This window comes from Colias eurytheme, chromosome 24 (genome assembly GCF_061535395.1).
Source record: "Colias eurytheme isolate Ceu_HAF_F1 chromosome 24, ilColEury1 Martin Lab GWU primary, whole genome shotgun sequence".
Classification (NCBI taxonomy): domain Eukaryota; kingdom Metazoa; phylum Arthropoda; class Insecta; order Lepidoptera; family Pieridae; genus Colias; species Colias eurytheme.
The window spans coordinates 783,128-803,808 of record NC_143003.1 but is presented as its reverse complement, the minus strand read 5'-3'; the positions used below and the strand labels follow the sequence as shown (position 1 = coordinate 803,808).

At 33.5% G+C, this 20,681-nt stretch overlaps 2 protein-coding genes across 2 annotated transcripts; one reads left to right on the top strand and one right to left on the bottom strand.

Moving 5' to 3' along the window:
- Positions 1-4,160: 4,160 nt before the first annotated feature.
- Positions 4,161-13,875, top strand: LOC149897849 (uncharacterized). Its single transcript, XM_090115907.1, has 12 exons — positions 4,161-4,802; positions 5,302-5,405; positions 6,103-6,139; positions 6,568-6,758; positions 7,654-7,748; positions 8,183-8,293; positions 8,860-8,976; positions 10,072-10,278; positions 10,668-10,772; positions 11,095-11,308; positions 12,055-12,234; positions 12,807-13,875. The coding sequence occupies exons 1-12, from the start codon at positions 4,643-4,645 to the stop codon at positions 13,122-13,124; spliced, it is 1,839 nt and encodes a 612-aa protein (XP_089972033.1). The 5' UTR covers positions 4,161-4,642; the 3' UTR covers positions 13,125-13,875.
- Positions 13,876-18,346: 4,471 nt separating this feature from the next.
- LOC149897848 (carbonyl reductase [NADPH] 3-like) lies at positions 18,347-19,673 on the bottom strand. The gene is made up of 2 exons (XM_090115789.1): positions 18,978-19,673; positions 18,347-18,744 (listed from the first exon to the last, which is right to left on the bottom strand). Exons 1-2 carry the CDS (start codon positions 19,609-19,611, stop codon positions 18,557-18,559), a joined length of 822 nt encoding a protein of 273 aa, XP_089971915.1. The 5' UTR covers positions 19,612-19,673; the 3' UTR covers positions 18,347-18,556.
- Positions 19,674-20,681: the final 1,008 nt, after the last annotated feature.

The window sequence follows — 20,681 nt, the reverse complement described above, 5'->3', positions numbered from 1 at the left end:
TATATAAAATTCTCGTGTCACAATGTTAGTCTGCATACTCCTCCGAAACGGGTGGACCGATTCTCATGAAATTTTCTGTGCATATCGGGTAAGTCTGAGAATCGGCCAACATCTATTTTTCATATGTACCACGGGCGAAGCCGGGGCGGACCGCTAGTATATATATAAGAAAGTTTAAAGTAAGACCTACCCATCATATTATTATTTGTGACAGAATCTGAAATTTGAGAAAAGAAAAATGTATACTGAATTATATGATAACCACTGTATGTCTGTTTGACAGCCTTTATGTATAGAATTGCATATGCAAATGTTCAAATGTTACATAAATATAGTATAATTATTATAGGCTAAGTTAGAATTATGTTGTTGGCATTGAATCCTTATTTTATCTTATGCTTACTGTACTGACCAAAGAATTGATATTATTTATTTAACATATTACTGTTATATAACATAACATATTTTAGTTATATAATAAAATATGTACTGGTATCATGACCACTAATTTCTTCTTTTTTTCTTCAAAATAATTGTGTTTCTTTCTTATCCTATGTTTTCCGTTTTATATTTTTAATGCCCACAACATGATTTTATTACAATCATTAATAAACTCTTCCAAAATATGATAGTCAATATTTTTATAATTGCTGGTGCAAATTGTTTAATTTAGTATTTACTGTGGACTGGACAAGTCTAATGATTTTTTATTAATTAAGACTTGAATTATATGCAAATAAAGAATGTGTGTAGCCAAAACTTCATGGAAATAATTAATTCGAAAATAGTATAAGTTTCTACAAAGAATTTCTAGTATTTTTAAAGTGAAACTTTTATTACATCGTCTCAAACTTTTTGGTCTGTGTAGCGCATGTCGCGTGTATCGCGGCTGCCGAGTAGGTATACCTACTCGGCAGCCGACCGACACGCGACATGCGCTACACAAAGCAGTGTTCGGAACCGTTCGAACAGTTTCACCGTTTTCAGTACCGTGGTTTCATAAAACCACACAACATTTTTTTTATTTTACATTTTATCTAATAAACCCACCTAATCTGTTCTCGAGTTGGCATTTAATTACCAATTATAGATATATATTCTTTAGTTTGTTTTAACTGTGAATATAAATATCATTTGTATGATTGATTTGTATATTTGTTATTTTTTGTTTGTTTCAAATTATTGTAAGGTGGAAATAAAGGTGTAAGTGATTAATTATATTCTTGTAATCTATGCAGTGTACAAAGCATTCTATTTTTATACATTCTGATGCAATTTGGAAAGATAAAAAGCAATAGGATATCTTTTCATTAAAAACATGAATTCCTTTCATTTTCACAAAACAAAAAAGTTATAGGTAAACCAGAATCTGATGGCAATTAGGGAAATCAAAATTTTGAGTGTGCAACCCTAGGGAAAATGGACTGAACGATCTTGATACTGCGTATTTTTTATTTTGTCCTCAATATCATTAGTTATATTACACAAGTGGATAATACTGTATTTAATAATGAGATATCCACGTAATATTATGTAGGTACTTATTACATGTATAATATACATATTACTTTTCTAAAGGTATACATAATAATATTATGTATTACACACCTATATTATTTGAATATAATATATCATTATGGCATGTGAAAATATGGATGTAATGATAATGCAGATCAAAACTTATTTACTATATTTAACGATTGTTTATAATCTTATATATAAAAATGAATCGCAAAATGTGTTGGTAAGCGCATAACTCGAGAACGGCTGAACCGATTTCGATAATTCTTTTTTTATTATATTCCTTGAAGTACGAGGATGGTTCTTACGTAGAGAAAACGTAAATATGTACCACGGGCGAAGCCGGGGCGGACTGCTAGTTTTTTATAAAATAAAACAATAATAAAATAAAATCATGTTTATTTTCGTAAGATTTAACACATTATAAAATTGACTTGTACACCTTGGACTTGACAAATAGCCGAATTGGAAACTCCTGTTATAAGTTTTCATAAAATTATATTTTAATCAACAAACAATATTATATACCTATTTATAACATTTTTAATTTAAAGTATCAAAACGGGTAAGGCCAACTTAGCAATAAAATCTTTCACGCGCTTTAAAATTGAAAATTGTGATGAGTTTGACCCTTCTTCATCGAATATTTTTCTATACACATTGTAAACAACACCTCTTGCTTGTGATCGCAGCGGTTTTATCGACATTTAGAAGATTTTGAAGACAAAATCCTAAAAATTTATCATCAAAACAAATAATTTGACAACCAATTTGATAGTTGTCAAATTAAGTTGCCACATGAAAATCTTTAATTTTTTAAATATAAATATGCCATCAGATTCTGGTAGACCCATACATAATTCTTCATATTCTGGTCATAAAAATTAATTTCTGATGAACTTATTTATCATCTTGCGTATAATTTAAGTCTTAACCATACAAGTACAATTCAAACTAAACTATAAAGGAATTGATAAACTAATAGATAAGCTCGCTTTTATAAAGGTTTTATATATTTGTATATGAATCACATGATGCTTGTAAGTAGGTTGCACAACTTTTATACAATAATCTTTCTATAATATACACAAAATTTCATTGCACTTGGCCAGTACATTACATAGGGCAACACAGCGTGAGGCATAGACAATAGACATTTTAATCATAGGTATTTTTAAGCCTTTTTTATTGCTGATTAACAATTTTTTATTACATCTTTACATCCAATCTCATTCACTTACACTCTAGCCTGTGTTGCTCTAAGATTATTAGGCAAAATATACAAGTTTAAGTTTTGTCTTTGGCTTGAAAACATTATTGGACAATATCTAATGCTGTAGCTTTATGCTTTGCAGTTTCATTTCATTGTGACAGTATTTATATCCAGTTGGAATTTCTAAACATATGATTAAAATTATAGTGGATTGAATCCAAACTGAATAAGGCAGTATATTTTGTCTTTTAATTTCGTTAATTGGGAATTAATACCAAATGTTATAATCATTGTATAAAATCAAATAAATATATTTTGAGATTACGAATCGTATAATGTATGTATTGTATGTTTAAGTGCTATTAAAAATATTTGTCTAATTTTTTTATTAAGTTATGTGTAACATTTTTGGTAATAATAAAATTAGAAAGAATAACTCTATATGTATTATTTCATTTATAAATCCATCTCCCACAAAATACTACCTACTATATTTCAATTTTTTTTCTAATAGTAATGAGTATGGCTTGTATACGTAGTATATTATTAATAGTCTGTGGTATGGCTATATAAAATCACAGCAAAAAATATTATGTAAGCAAGTCAATGATACAAGCCTATTTACAACGATTTAGCATAATCAAAACAGATTTTACATACATATATCGAAAATTCGACTGGTACCGACACCAGACATATATACTCAGGGGAGGGCACAATCCAATATGAATTTCGACAGTAAATAATTGAGACGCCTAGTTGTATAGCAGCTTAGAACGTTTTTACTTTTTACGTTTACACAAATCATAATATTATAAGCAACTTTTAAAATCTATTATGTAGTATTTTAAATCGAAAAACATGTTTACTAATAAATAATATATATCCAATATTATTTAAAAAAAAATTACACATACATATTTATTATATTATACAATAATTAGGGCGTAGTTAACACATAAATATGGGACTATCTTAGTAAATGGTAACTCTAGACCACGATAGCTTGTCAATGTCATTATAGAATTATATTTATTTTATTTTTATAATAGTAAGTCGTGATAACTCATACTATTGATTTTCTTGGATTTTATATTTATAATAACGTTAAGAAGTGTAAGTTATTTCTAAAATTTAAATTAATTTAAAAACATTTTGGTGTCATACGTCTTTGTTTGACATTTTCTTTAATGTTACCACATCAAAAGATATCATTTTGAACTAATCAGCCCATACAAAAATATGAATTGTTCGTAGAGGGAGAATGTACATGTACACGTGGTTCATTCTCACTCTACGGAATTGTTGAATCTACGCCGGAAAACTCGTGGGAAATTTCAATAAACTTATATTTTCTTTTCTTTCTTCATTGATACCGGCTAATTTAGATGTGTGGCAACTTTTTCAAATTCGCGTTTGATCAATAGAAATAAAAATATGAATGTACATAATTAACTCAACTATTAAAATTATTAATGTATTTACCTGATTATTCTCTTCATTTTATCATTAATAGAATACAATCTTTTGCAATACATATTAATTGTTGAAAAATTATTTAGGCGATAAGCTTTTTTTCGGAACAGTTATCTGCACTGAGTGCTGTGGATTGTGCAAACATGGCGATTTTCTCCTTCATAGTTTCGTAGTAATAAGATGACATACATACATCGATTAGATTATAAAAAGCCGTATATAAGGATTTAAATGCATAATTGTACAGTGTGTAAGAAATAGAACATATAATTTAAGTGATAATTCAAAAAGTGTATAAGTAAATAATGTTAAAGACAAGTGAAAATCGGGCTCCACGTAATTTATCAAATTAAGTGGAAAAAATACCAATTGCTTTCATATCTCGTAAAAAATAATTTTATAATACAACGCATAACTAGTTAATTGCCGAATATGGAAGTTCAAGAAAACAGCGAGCTAGATAAAGAATCGAATTCTAAAACTTCCGAAGAAAAAATGGATTTGAAAAGCGAAGAAGAAATGATGGTACCTAAAATAGAAATAAAAACAGAACCTCCTGATTACGACCTAATAGCTGATGCCTTGGTCAAACGTATGTAATCTAATATATATTATAAAGGCGAAAGTTTGTAAGGATGTATTGATGTATGGATGTTTGTTACTCTTTCACGTAAAAACTACTGAACCGATTACAATGAAATTTAGCACACATATAGAGGGTAACTTGGATTAACACATAGGATAGTTTTTATCCCGGAAATCCCACGGGAACGGGAACTATGCGGGTTTTCCTTTGAAAACGCTGGCGAAGCCGCGGGCGGAAATCTAGTTTTATATAAATTCAATTACTTAAACTAATATTTATTTATATACCTAATAGACAATTCAGAAGTCTAAGAATATAGGTATAAAAACAAAAACAATTCAATTAAGTATGTAAACTTTTTACTTTACTATTTTAGTCATGAACACTCTGTTGTAAACACTTTCTTTTACTCTTCACTAAATCAAATATATGTAGTTCAAGTTTGCATATGTATTCATTATTATGGATTTAATGTGATAATTTGTTAACAAAAAACAATTTTTAGAAATCAAGTCTTCAACCTCGAAGGCAAAGAGCAAAAAAGACAGAAACCCAATCATTGAGCGGAGGAAAAAGATTATCATTTCTGATGACGAATGGGAACCAGAGGTAGGGTCAATTTGGGTAATTGTGAACAGGGGCGATTGGAAAGTACTCCACTTTCATTTTAAAGAAATTTTCCAAATAGCTTTCCTTTTCGCTTGACGACGGGGTTGGCGCAGTGGTGAAAGTAACTGCCTACTGAGCCGACGGTCCCGGGTTCGATCCCTGGTCAGGGCAAATATTTGTGTGATGAACTCAATTATTTGTTCTTGGTTCTGGGTGTTATATGTATATGTATATGTATTTATAAAATATTATATTTATCGTCGCCTAGTACCCACAACACAAGCCTTAATTGAGCTTACTGTGGGACTAGGTCGATTTGTGTAATAATGTCCTTTAATATTTATTTATTTATTATTTATTTTACAACTGGAAATAATATTAATTTTATAGATCCTTGTTGATTATAGGAAAAACAAATTGTGCTAGTTATTTACATTCACCACTGTTTGCCATTACCTATTCTGACTCAATATAAAATCTACTATTAAACTACTACTACTAAATATTATATGCCACATTTAGCCTGTTAAGTTTATGTTAAGTATTTTTCCCATTAATCTTCTAGAGTACAGATAGCAATAACTATAACAACAAAAGTGCTTTTTTAATATTCACTTTGCATTCAAACCATGTTATATTTGCTAATGATTCTTGATTTTTATACCAACTGAGTTTATCAAAATTCTTTCTTTTTCAGAAGAAAGAGGCGAAGCCCGCACAGGGCTCATCTAAATGTAAGTTTCACAGAGATATGAAGTGTTTTATTGGTAATATTTATTGAAATAAATTTTTAAATGTGCCTGTTTCAAAAATATGTAATAAAAATATTGAAAAATAAATTGGCATGTTTTGATGTTTGTGACTCAACCATACAACATTAAATTCTTATCACTTTCAACTTTTTGGACTGTGTAGCGCATGTCGCGTGTATCGCGGCTGCCGAGTAGGTATACCTACTCGGCAGCCGACCGTCAAAAAAAAGAAAGCAGTGTTCGGAACCGTTCGAACAGTTTCACTTTTACCATGGTTTCATAAAACCACACAACATTTTTAATTAATGTGCTTGTTTCTAAGTTTACTACTTTACTATGTATATCTCACTTGTATGTTGATTATAGAAGTTTATTTAATCTTTATTACACAAACAAACTCAAAATTTCAGCAACGGAAGAATACTATTCCTATGACATCCTCAATCAAATAGAGATAGTCACAATAACAGAAGATGAGCGTGCTTTAGAATTCACCGAGATATATGAGTCACGGAAGCACATGAACTATGTGTGCGATAAGTGTGCGGTCGGGTTCGTTGTTAAGGAGGCGTATGATGTTCACATGAAGTTGCATACACCAGTGAGTAATGTATCTTTGTATTTGTTTATTAATTAGTGTTATTTTGTACTAAAAATAGTCTTGTTTGTGAGGACAGTTTGTAAAACTAAGAGCTAGCGCGCAAGAGCAACTTTTGTCTCCGCAACTATTTTGTCCCTCCCATCAACTCTATGGGTTAGTAAGAAAGTGCGCGCACGGAGCGACGCAACTCACGGGAGACTTTTTTATTAGCGCATAGACTTGATGGGAGCGACGCTAGCTCTCAATTAATAAGCTGTTGCCAAGATAAATTGTGATGAATACTTTGTTGGATTTTTTTAATATCAAAATAGCTTTCTGCCTGCGGCTTCGCCCTAAACCGCGCGTCGTCTTAGGGTCGGTTAATATCTAACGGAATATGCGTCCCGTATTATGGGTCGCGTAACGCCATAACTGACAAATGTATAGAAAAACACTCGACCGTTCACACTCAACCGGTGATACGTTAGTGCGTCGAGCGTACAGGGAGGGTAAACGGTCGAGTGTTTTTCTATACATTTGTCAGTTATGGCGTTGCGCGACCTATATTACGCGAGTACGCGACGCATATTCCGTTAGATATGAACCGACCCTTAAACCTACTAAATTATATATCAAAACCTTCCTTTCGAATGACTTTCTATTGTTGTGTAGGTTTATATATATATATTAAAAGATACAGTATAGGGATATAGGCAGTAGTGACAGAGAAAGCGACTTTGTTTTATACTATGTAGTGCTTCTGCATTTATATTGTCATAAAATATGGTTTAATCATTAATGCATATAGACCATTTAGTAATGATTTATAAGATCACAAAAAAAAAGAATCAAATAATGATTTTTATACATTGAATTATTTGTACAATAAACTAAAACTCAATCAATTTTGTTCCAGGAATCCGGATCTTTTGTGTGTGAGGTGTGTGAAACATACTTGAAGAGTGAAGATACACTTCATCGTCATAAACTTAGACATTACAGGAGATACAGGTATTTTTTTATTATTTTTATTAAAAAAATTGGTATAAAGTTTAATATAGTTTTTATTTCGCCGTCTACTGTATTGTTTAGTTATTTTCATTTATTTAAGGATGTAAACAAATTATTAAAGTTTTTATAATATTATTAAGTTATTTAATTAATAAGTTTTTCACAAAATGGGGAAAGTCGAGGATAGTTTATACTTTCCATTATTAAGTAGTGTTTTAATTTCATTATTATTATTGAAGTGAAACTCCTTTATCGGGGTTGGACAAAAATTTTGTGTAACATTTTTGGGTTACGCCGTACGCGTGACATTTTTGCGTTACGCCGTACGCGTGACATTTTTGCGTTACGCCATACTCGTGACATTTTTAAGGTCATAAAGAAGTTTCACTTCTTACGTGTGTACTCTAGTACACGCATACTTTTTTTGTTTGTAGGTGCATGGTGTGCAGCGTCCGTTTCAAGGACAAGGACGCAGCAGCAGGCCACGTGTCGTACTCGCACAGCGGCTTCACGTTCAACTGCGAGCAGTGCGGTTCTATGTTCAAGTGAGCGACGGCCCTTACGTTGGAAAATCATAAACTGCAATAAACAGACCATCTCTTTTAAAATAAAAAAAACCATACTAATATTATAAATGCGAAAGTAACTCTGTCTGTCTGTTACTCAATCACGCCTTAACTACTGAACCAATTGGCATGAAATTTGGTATGGAGATATTTTGATACCCGAGAAAGGACATAGGCTACCTTTTATTGAGAAATATGTACCACGGGCGAAGCCGGGGCGGACCTCTAGTAAAAAATAAAAATAAAAATCGTTTATTTGTTTCATAACACACTTTTGTGGATTGGTTTTGTATCATATCAAACGTTATAACGAGTGCCACTATATTTTTGAATTAATCGTTTTTTTTAATTACGTTACCAAAATACGATTTTCAATTCCGATCCAATTTTTGGATAATACTTATAAATGTATACAGAGGACAAAAATAATTTTTCATTCTATCAAATATAATTTTTTGTGTATTTTGCATAAGTATCTTTTGACATATTATTTAAAACATGTCAAAAGATACTTATGCAAGATCGCATACTTATGCATACTGCAGACGGCCGCAATACCTCAGACGGCACATAGAGCAAATGCACACGAAGGCAACCCCCATGGAGTGTCCCGTTTGCCACCAAGTGTTTTACGAGAGCGGCTGGTATAGAAACCATGTGAGGTGAGTGTAAATGGGGAGAAAATAATTAAAAAATATTTGTGGGTAGTTTGAAATTTTGAAAAAGATGAGTTGACGTGTGACGGATTGGTGTTCTATTTCTTGCTGCCTGGATTTGCACATTAAATGTTGAATAGAAATAAAATAAAATTTAAAAATTTGGCTTTACCAACAGGACATTAGGCCGCCTTTACACCTGTAAGTTTTACTTACGTAAGTCACTTACGTAAGTAGCTTACGATAAATTTTCAAGTGTAAACACTCGTTGTAAGTAACTTACTGTAATTTTTTACAACTTTCGTAAATTTAAAAATTACAAGTCTAAACGTGTTCGAGTTTGCTTACGGAAGCGACTCGCAGCTTATTGAATTATTTTGATAAGTTGAGAACTCACCAAAACAATGTCCTCTAAACAAAAACAAAATAATTTTTTTTTTAATTTTTGGAGCAACTTTTTCCAAAAGAAATTCAAAACTTGTAGTATTCATTCTTATAAAATTGAAAAATCCGTGTTGGTCTTCCATTGTCAACTCCTTCAAAAGATTTTCAAACGCACCTTGTGCCATTCTTTTTTCTAACCAAGGTTTTACCCAGCATTTTCTTTCAGTATTATTTTTCCGTCGCTTTTTATTGGACAAAATTATATATGCAGCAGCCGCTTGAACGTGGCGTCTTCGAGGCATTTTTTTTACTGATTTAATGTAAACGGGCGTGTAATAATTTATGTAAGTTTTAACTAACAAAAATTACGTAAGCATTATTTACTGTAAGTTTATTTTAAGTGTAAATGCAACCGTAAGTCAGTTACATAATTTTTACGAAAGTAACTTACAGGTGTAAAGGCGGCCTTACCAAAATTTTTACAAACCTCAACTCATTGTAATTCAAATGAACAGAATTTTATAATTCTTAATTTTGTGGATAGTAGACAAACTACTAGTCTAAACAGAAGTAAAAAAAAAAAACAATAATTTCATGTGTAACTTATAATATGTAAACTTATAATAACATTTTTAACCCCTTCTGTGTAAAATACGGATTATATGGAAATACGGATAATCATATTTTTTTACTTTATAAAATTAAATCGGTTTACAGGAAACACAATAAAGAAGTGCAAGACTCGAAAATAGTCCGTTGCAGGCAATGCGAGAAAACGTTCAAAGATAAAACCTATCTCAAACAGCACATGTTAATGCATGAGTCGAGAATGGACGTCGTCTGCATCGAATGTTCTACGAGCTTCCAGAATATACATTTACTAGACGCTCACTATAAGGAGGCGCACCCGGATAACTTTGTCGTGTAAGTTTACAAATTTTAAAAGTTAATTTATATGTGTAAAAAGGACATACATTTGTAAACTACCCAGTTTACAAATGTATATGTTTACCAACGAGGGTAGTATACAAATTTTTTGTTTACAGAAGCGGGTAGTTTACAAATTTATATGTTTAATTGGCTTTTGCTGTTCACTGTGTTAATTTTTGAGGATAGATGTAAAAACAACATAACATATTGGCGAATCGAGGTTGTATCAAATGGTCCACGAGCTTCCAGCATATTTAAATGCTCGATGTGCGAAATTTGAGGGTAGTTTCCATTTTATAAAATTTCATTGCAAAAATATACTTTTACGTGTTATTATTTATGATCTACTAAAATATGCCTTTTCATAAGAGTTTCTTTACTAGGCGTCCAGACGAAGAAAATAGGTGCACGTCATGCAATCGAGCGTTCGAAACGCGCGCCAAACTGCACAGCCACGTTATACGGATGCACGTAGACGGTGGTAAGAAGTGAGTATTTTGGTATTGTGAATGAATTAATGATGGGATTTTGCTATTAGTATGTGTAATAAAGAGTGGGTAGATTGTTGGGGTAAAATTTAAAGTGTCATTTTATTTTAATTTACACTAAGTATCTAGAGGTCGAAAAAGTGATCTCGGCATGAGAGTAATCGTTGAATAAGTCTTTTAAATTGAAATTTAAAACGGATTTTTTACGTTTGGCTTATTTTAAATGAAAGTGTGATAGAGATGGTCGCAATAAAAAATGTTCGAACACCATAACGTGATTAACAAACGTGGTTGATACTTGATTCCGTGGGGTGTCCGGCAGGTACCAGTGCGACTACTGCAAGCGGCTGTACTTCTCGAAGGGCGAGGTGCGGTCGCACATCACGTGGTCGCACCTGCACGCCGGCGGGCACGCGTGCACGTGCGGCCGCGTGTTCCGCACGCCCGTGCGCCTGCGCGACCACGTGGCCACGCGCCACCTCGGCGCCGTGCCGCCGCGCGACAAGGCGTGCCCGGTGTGCGGCAAGGCCTTCGCGGTGAGTGCCCGCCGTCACCATGGCGACGCGCGACCACGTGGCCACGCGCCACCTCGGCGCCGTGCCGCCGCGCGACAAGGCGTGCCCGGTGTGCGGCAAGGCCTTCGCGGTGAGTGCCCGCCGTCACCATGGCGACGCGCGACCACGTGGCCACGCGCCACCTCGGCGCCGTGCCGCCGCGCGACAAGGCGTGCCCGGTGTGCGGCAAGGCCTTCGCGGTGAGTGCCCGCCGTCACCATGGCGACGCGCGACCACGTGGCCACGCGCCACCTCGGCGCCGTGCCGCCGCGCGACAAGGCGTGCCCGGTGTGCGGCAAGGCCTTCGCGGTGAGTGCCCGCCGTCACCATGGCGACGCGCGACCACGTGGCCACGCGCCACCTCGGCGCCGTGCCGCCGCGCGACAAGGCGTGCCCGGTGTGCGGCAAGGCCTTCGCGGTGAGTGCCCGCCGTCACCATGGCGACGCGCGACCACGTGGAGATATAACATGTACAACTTTTCAGTTTTAAGAGTAATTTAGTTCAATCCAATATGTCAGTGAATCAAACGCCTATTGCCTAGGCAAATCGCTAGGCAAAACGCAAAAAGGCTTCTTCTAGGCAGACGTGCTCCTTTATAGATCACATCACCGCTTTACATCAGGCGGGATAGTGGTCAAATGCCTGCCTATACTGTATTAAAAAAAACGATTGTGACGAAAGTTGAAAGATCTCCAAATTTTATATTTAATACGAATCTCCTCTCCAGAACCAGCAGGTGCTCACGCGTCACATCAAGGGGCACGCGGGCGAGACGTTCCCGTGCGGCTCGTGCGGGCGCCGCTTCAAGACGCAGTCGTACGTGAAGGTGCACTACCAGGTGGCGCACTTGCACATGTCGCGTGCGGAGATCCGCCGCAGGACCCGCCGACGACTCATCATGGTGCAGGTGCGGACAGACAGACTGACTGACATACGGACACGTTAGCCACCTTAGCCCTTTTCGGGCTAAATCTAGCTCTTTTTCGAGGGAATCCGTTACAGACTGACATACGCACGGACACAGTGATGCCACGTTAGCACTTTTCGGGCTAAATCTAGCCCTTTTTCGAGGATTCAACCCGTTACAGACTGACATATGCACGGACTGACGGACATATACATCCAAACACAATGCACATTAAAAGAGACGTATGTTGGTGTAAATTCACATATCAATATATGCATTGTTCACACACAGACGTAGTAAACAAGCACACACATATTCACACCTATAATCCTCACATACGAATGCAAAACATATCATTTTCACACCAGCAGCAAGCAAACACGCATATATTCGTTAGTACACACATATAAATAATATACTCGACCATACATCGACAAACACACCTAAAATGTACTTAAAAACATTGTTTTCCAAATTCCTTTAAATACCAAAACTATCCTATAAATTATAACTACACAATTGACATAAACACAACGCACCATACTAAATGTTCTATTTTATTCCGTCCACAGTCTGAGCAAGAGCAACCGCAAAACGACAACGAAACGTTCGCGTGCGAGGAGTGCGGCAAACAATTCAAAACGCAGTCCTACGTGCGCATACATTACTACATTAAACACTTGAACATGACTCGAGAGGAGGCAAAGAGGAAATCAAAGGAAGTCAGGGAGGCCACCGCATCCATGGTCTACAAGAATCCACTCCAAATTGAAGAGGTTTTTGTGAAAACAGAAGCCGAAGATGGGGAAAAACCCATGGAAATACCCATGTTTGAAACGTTCATAGATATACAGAGGGAGGGAGACTGCGAGACAGAGAAGGAAGATTGAGTTTAGGGTAGGGGAGAGATGGCAGGATTGGGATTGGTACATTTTGTAGGTTAACAGCTACGTGCGAGACAGAGAAGGAAGATTGAATTCAGGTTAGGATGAAAGAGATGACAGGATTAGGATTGCTACATTTTGTAGGTTAACAGCTACGTGCGAGACAGAGAAGAAAGATTGAGTTAAGGGTGGAAGAAAGAGATGGCTGGATTGGGATTGGTAGCTTTTTTAGGTTACTAATAATTGTTCTGTATGAAAATACTAGATTCATTTATCTGACTGTTTTAGAGGGTAATGGTTATGAAGCAATATTTGTATATTATTGTTTAAACTGATAAATGTAAGGATTAAGTTTAATTACAAATGTTATTGGTTTTTGTTAATGTTATGGTTGAATAGTTTTTGGTCCTTCGAGACCTAGTAAGCTAAATGTAGGTGTCTCTTAGGTTCTGTTTCGCAATGGCTAAGTAACATTATTGTGATGTTAATGAAATAGTATTCATGATTATTTCAACGTTGTTTTTTAACAAAGAGTTATTGAATGTGTAGATATTCTTGAATATCCAAATAACAAATTATTTTTTCAATTTGATATTTAAAAAAAATGGCAACCAAGTCCTAATCCTCTTCCTTAAAATGGGTTTCATTATCTCTGTATTTTATTATTAAAAAAGTAATCTTACTTGGATATTGTGAAACAGATTATTATTAGTGTAGAACTATCACTATTAGATAACGTTAAATGCGTATGTTGAGCTATTAATATTATAAAATATGCTAAAAGTTCATGAAAAATACGTTTTTGTGATGATTTTTCGTTGCTTGTCTATCTAATTGCACGCCTCATAAGCGAAGCGTTGAGGTGGGTACTACTGTCACTTCGCGCAAAACATCTGATTTTTCAAACTTAAATGGCTTTATGTATCATACATTGCACTTGTAAGATAATACATACACACACATATTAAGAAAAAACACTATTAGTCCAGTCTGTGGGGAAATTTAAAAGCCTCTGCTCTACAAAAGGTGGCGTAGAAAATGTTTTGAAACAATATTGTTTAGGTATGAAAGGTTAATAAAAATCCAAGTTTTCGACCTTGACGGACCCAGGCGCTAGCCGCCATCTTGAATTAAAGGTGCTAAAATTAGGTATATTTTAAATAACTTCTCAATTGTTTACTAAATCACAAAAGTGTCTATGAGGGGTTCAAAGAAGACAAAATTACCTACATTTTTTTCATACATGATTATTCTGTAAGTCTTAAAGATAAAAAGTTACAAGCGACGGAAATAATAATATTTACAGAAATCATATAATTTTAATTTTGTTTAAAAATTGTGCAGCAATCTTTTTTTATTCTTTTTGATGGCCCGGGCTGGTTAATGGTGGCTTCTTCATTATCGTCGCTGAAATTTTCTGTTTCATTGTCTGTATTTTTAGTTTCCAACCATGAAATTTCGTCGATTAAATTTACTTTTTATTGATAACTTTACGAATCGTTCATATCGGATATCTTCTAAGGATTCTTTATCCATGTCCCCTCCGTAAAAAGTTACTAGAAAGCGTGCTCCAGCGTCTTCGATTTCTTCTGGTCACGATGACGAAATTTCATGGTTGGAAACTAAAAATACAGACAATGAAACAGAAAATTTCAGCGACGATAATGAAGAAGCCACCATTGACCAGCCCGGGCCATCAAAGAGAATTAAAAAATGATAGCTGTACAATTTTTAAACAAAATTAAAATTATATGATTTCTGTAAATATTATTATTTCCGTCGCTTGTAACTTTTTACCTTTAAGACTTACAGAATAATCATGTATGAAAAAAATGTAGGTAATTTTGTCTTCTTTGAACCCCTCATAGACACTTTTGTGATTTAGTAAACAATTGAGAAGTTATTTAAAATATACCTAATTTTAGCACCTTTAATTCAAGATGGCGGCTAGCGCCTGGGTCCGTCAAGGTCGAAAACTTGGATTTTGATTAACCTTTCATACCTAAACAATATCGTTTCAAAACATTTTCTACGCCACCTTTTGTAGAGCATAAATACCTACAGACTGGATTATATTTTTAACATTCATGATATTTTTGATGTCATTTTTGTTATTTAAACTAGTTAAAAAACAGTTTAAAAAAGTTCTGTCTTGGACGTCCGTGTGTCTGTATGTGCGGAGGATTTTCTTGTTAACACGATAGCGACCGAAATACTTTACTAATCGAGTCTTTTTTTTTTCTCTTACGCTTGAGTATGCTCAGGAATAGAACCCTTTCATTTTTCAGGGTCTGATTCGATGTGGTTTAATTGTTATTAAATAAACAAAAATAATAATTAATAAAAAAAAAATTATGAGGCGTGCACTTTTGGATTTTCCAAACTATTTTTTTTTGCAATACTTTGTCGCTAAAAGACAATTCTAGCGTTACATTTAAAATTCATAAATAATATTTTTCATTGTTAAAGTTAAATAACAAAAATATAAGATATTATCCTTAAATTACATTAACTTTCCTAGAATTATTTACTCAAGAGGTTTGCAGCATATTTTCAATTTAAATAAAAAGTATTTTAGAATGATATGATTTATCAACTAACGTCGACAATTTATTTTTTCTCAATGCAATTTTTTTTGGTTTTTTGACGAACTTTCGACTGGTTGAAGCTGGTATGAACAGCTCTTATGCCTCATTTAAATAAGGTGGACTGATAATTCGAAGGCATTTTATTTTTTTGTAAAAATAATATTTTGTGTTTGTTAAATTAAATGCCTGTTAAAACTTTTCAATGTTAAGTACATCATAATATGAAGTAGGTACTTATCTAGATAAAAATTTAAAGCATAATAATAATATACTTAGTGTAAAACACGCGCTTCTTATCTATCATATGTTGCAATTTAATTGATGTGTATTTATTTCTTTTCAAATTATTTATTTTTAGTAAAATCGATATAATTTATGGAAACTTATTACATGTTGAAGAAGAAGTGGGGACCGAATCCAGAAATTCCGTAACGAAAAAACCTCACGCTCCCCACTCCGTCGGGCAAGGAGGGGTGGCTAGAAGGCATTGCATGCAATATAGCTTTACCGCGGCAGTCCTCGAGTGCCACACATATTTTTTTTGTTGTTATTCTTGTCATAGTTACTCGAATCAAATAACGTTAACTAAACTATAACTACTTATAACTAGTTGTGGATAGAAAAATATGCATAAATATAAATAAGCGGGGGAAAGCTTGCATAATTTACGACCACAGAACAGTAAAGTAGATAGAAGTGTGATGTGGGCGTGGCCCACGTGTCACTGGTAAGGTAAGATCACCTAACTTGCTCTCAGTTGTGCGCAGAAAAATATTCGAGTCGGTTGTCAGCTGTCAAACATTTTTTCCATATTTATTCATTAATTAGGACGTGTTGTTCGGTATTAGAGTGCAAAAATGATAGCAGACGAAATAATATCAGCAATGGAGGCATTTCATACCATCGGTAAGTCTTATTTTTATTTATTTTAATTATATTTTATGTTATAACTTCGCTTGTCGTAATTTGTCAAAATTGTATACAAATATCTAGTCAAAATGAACCTTAATCCGTAAGAAATTAGTACTATTATAGATTGAACAGCAAACAAGACTTTCTGGAATATTATTGCAATAAACAAACGAATGTCGCTTTAGTGATGCTTGTGGCGCATATCGACAGTATCGATACTTTAGAAAAGACAAACATTATAAATATTAAATTTTATTTTATTTTTCCTTAGCTTTCATTTGTCCAATTTATTTATAGATTTCCCAAAGAGGCTAATTTAAAAGAGAAATGGATAAATGCAACGTGACGAGTGAACTGGATGCCGAACAGCACTAAGCGGTCTAACAAAGGCCACCGATACAGCAAACCTACGACAGTTCCAAGATTTAAAATAATGCATATTTTCTTTTTGTATTTTGTAAATATAGATTAATACTATTCTATTCCGTTTTTTATTTAATAATAATAATATAAAAAGACGTACTTAGTAGTAATAAACATACTCCAAAATGTGACACATTATACTATACTCATATAAAAGAAAGAAAAAAAAATACACAAAAAATATTTATTTGTGAATTATCGATAACAAGGCTGACATCCCTCAGGGCATAGCATCAGATAAATATCAAGTTAATGTCATTAATGTTGAGTGGCACAAATTTCAACCTTATCTCTATGTGTTGCGTTTCAAATTTATATCTATCGAAAACTAACGCCCTCTGTTGTGGAGTAGCTGAATGTTTTCGAATTTGGAATTTCTGTGCAATGAGAAACAAAACAGCTAATATACCTAGGGATGTTATACTAAAATAAACCGTAACATGGTGCGTTAGGGTACATATTGAAATGCTGAATTTATAACCTAAGTCAGTTTTTACTCAAATTAAGCTGTCCAATCAAAGGCATAGTTTACTTGTAGTGTACTGTATTACTATCGTTTTAAATGTGTGGGTTTGGCGACACTGGTTTTCATACTAATTATGACATTATCGCACTTCTATATGTTTTTACTGTTCTGTGTTTACGACTTAGATAAAAGGTTCTAATCCCCCCCGAACCGAATTATCTAAATAGGATAATATATTTATATATTATTTGATTATTGCTCAAATTTTATTCTTTTTTGAGGGACTTGGACATTCAAAAATGTATTGGATGAATTAAGTGGTTTAAAACTCATGTATATTGTATTTTTATGAACCTCGTTTGGTGAAAAAAAAATATTTGTTACAGTTTGCGTTTTATCTTCCATTCTCTTAAAATAAATTTTGGAAAAGTTATTGTCATAAACTAAAATAATATCATAATGAAATATTGGTTTATCAAACAAGGTGATTTCAATACAATTTTGTTTTTATATTTGAACAGTCCAAAATTACCCAGGTAATATATGTATATATACTTAAATTGAAAAAATATGTACATGTAGGTACTTGTTATCTTTTATCTTAGCAATTTCCTCTTACTGTACCTATAGCTATATCATAAATAATATAAAATTTCACATTTTGTTAATACTTATAGCTGTTTAATTAAAATAATTAATTGTTAAAGTTGTTTTATTTATATTTTCTTTCCTTTTTCCATGAACAGGAAATCTCAACAATCTTTAATCTTTAATATAAGTATTTAGATCTAAAACTATTATTTGATATTGGGACATAGGGGAAATAATGAAACACTGAATAACAAAAAAATATAGTTTTATTAACTTGAACAATAAAATGTATAAAAAAGTTTTCCTTAATTCATAAAAAAATATCAAGAATAATGCTATATTTTCATGGAATATACAAAAAGTTTAACCCATTGAGCCCCGAACGGCCAGATCCGACCGCGACACAATAAATTTTCTATTGTGTCTGTGATTCCGGGGCTTGATGGTTTAATATATTATTATGGGTGTGGTCCATCCCAGTTAACAATCCTCCTGTCGAACCAGACATATTGTCCTTTCACAGAATCAGGGGCATCTAGAGCAAGAAATAGTGGGGCATCTGCCCCTTGCTCAATAGTCAGTATGCCTTTATGAGATGACATATCTGTGCTCACATATCCTGGATGCACTGCATTCACTTTTATATCTGAAAAATAAAATTGGATTACATTTTTATCTTTTTAATGTATTTATAGTGATAATTGTTTATTATCAACATGATTATGTGCTCTCTTACTGTAAGGTTAATTATCATTGCACAATTTATCATATAATATACCTACAATACCTTATCCCAAAGTAATAATATATAAATACCTTATACCATTTTAGACACTTTGGTGATTCTAAAATTACACTACTTGTACAAATAATATTTACCTTTATCATTGAGCATTCGCTGTTGGATCATAGTCAATGCAGTCAATCCAACTTTCGACACAACATAAGAGGAGTTGCCCCATTCCGCTGCATGTGTGTTCTGCTTCGCTGCCTCTACGTACTGCCGCATCAAATCGGAAAGTTCATTAATAGTCAAATTGGGATCTTTCAAGCGATTTCTTAAGTTTGCACTCGGAATGTTACTTAAATGACCACACGAACTAGATACATTCACTACTCTAGCTCCGTTTCTCAAAATCGGGAACAACAATTCACAAGTTGATAAAACTGCGAAATAATTAACGGCCAGTGTTTGTTCGGCCTGCACGGCAACTGGATCTGGTGCATTATTCTTAAACGCTATAGCGGCGTTATTAACTAAAACATCCAATCCCCCATAATTTCCTTTAATGTAGTCACGGAATACTTCAACGCTCTTCGGGTCGGTGGTGTCTAGCTGGTGGTATTTAGGGTTTAAACCTTCCTTGTTCAGTTCAGCAACGGCGTTTGTACCTCGGTTGATATCTCGCGAAGTGAGGTAAACTACACCATCGAAACGTTTGCACAGTCCGCGGACTATGGCAAATCCTATTCCTTTATTCCCACCGGTAACCACGGCAACCTTTGTAGCCATTATTGACCTGTTTTATTAAAAAATAAAGTATGTATATACCGAAAACTTGATAAAATTTTAAATAAATAACCCTCACGCTGTCCTTATTTATAAGACAGCTGACAATGACAATCAAAAGTCGCAAAATTCATTATATTGAAAATGTCAATGACCGCTATCATCTTGCTATCAAAATTAAAGGCACAAAAGGTGTAAGTATTAAGTTGCAAGCATTAAAAAAAATTCATGCAACTTTACATAAATTAAGTTTGGTTGCACGGCATAATTTCTTTGTAGTTATAGTCAAAGGCTTAGTCAAAGGAGAATGGGTATTTTACTATGGAAGTTAGGCGAACACTTGAGTTGGACCAATACACATGAGATATTGTTTTTTTAATAGATCTTAACACACACATAACGGGAAAAATATATATAAAAAATAATCAACCGGGTTTTTGTACAGTCACATCAAGTTTTATTTCTTTGTGTATAATATTTTATGCAATTAAGTAATAACTGTTATAAGACAATGACAATATCTTTATGTTACTCCAATTCACTTTCACTTACAAAGACGTAGTTACTAATCAATAACTATGTAAAGTTAAAAATTCATTGATTTCTTGTCGTTTGATAAAAATTATTACAATTCAAATGACATTATTCTATAAAAAAGTTCTGTCATTTTAAAAGTTACAAGCACGTTACAAGCTTGGTTACAAGACTCTGAAGATTCTGGACATATCCATGTTCATTGTTCAATGAAGGTTCAATTGAAATAAAATAATATTGCATAAAATAACATAATAATTTTTTCAAATACTTACCTCAATAATCCAGATATTCTTTAGAAAGTTTTTTGAACGAATTTGAACTAACCAAATTATCAAATAAAATATTTTGAATAGAGATAAACTCTAGGATATCCTCTTTGGTTAATTTATGAGATGTATTATTATTATATTGTACTGTGTTGATCACTCACTTTTTGTAGATAAGACAATATGTTGTTATCAACATATTTATTTGTTTACGATATCGTTGTCTTTAGTTAATTTTGATAATGTTATATCTACGACACACATAGTAAT

Coding starts and splice junctions, on each gene's coding strand:
- LOC149897848 (XM_090115789.1), bottom strand. CDS start 19,611: ATGGCTACAAAGGTTGCCGTGGTTACCGGTGGGAATAAAGGAATAGGA. Junction 18,745..18,977: donor GCGAATGCTCAATGATAAAG/GTAAATATTATT, acceptor TTTATTTTTCAG/ATATAAAAGTGAATGCAGTG.
- LOC149897849 (XM_090115907.1), top strand. CDS start 4,643: ATGGAAGTTCAAGAAAACAGCGAGCTAGATAAAGAATCGAATTCTAAA. Junction 8,294..8,859: donor CAGTGCGGTTCTATGTTCAA/GTGAGCGACGGC, acceptor TGCATACTGCAG/ACGGCCGCAATACCTCAGAC. Junction 8,977..10,071: donor TGGTATAGAAACCATGTGAG/GTGAGTGTAAAT, acceptor ATCGGTTTACAG/GAAACACAATAAAGAAGTGC.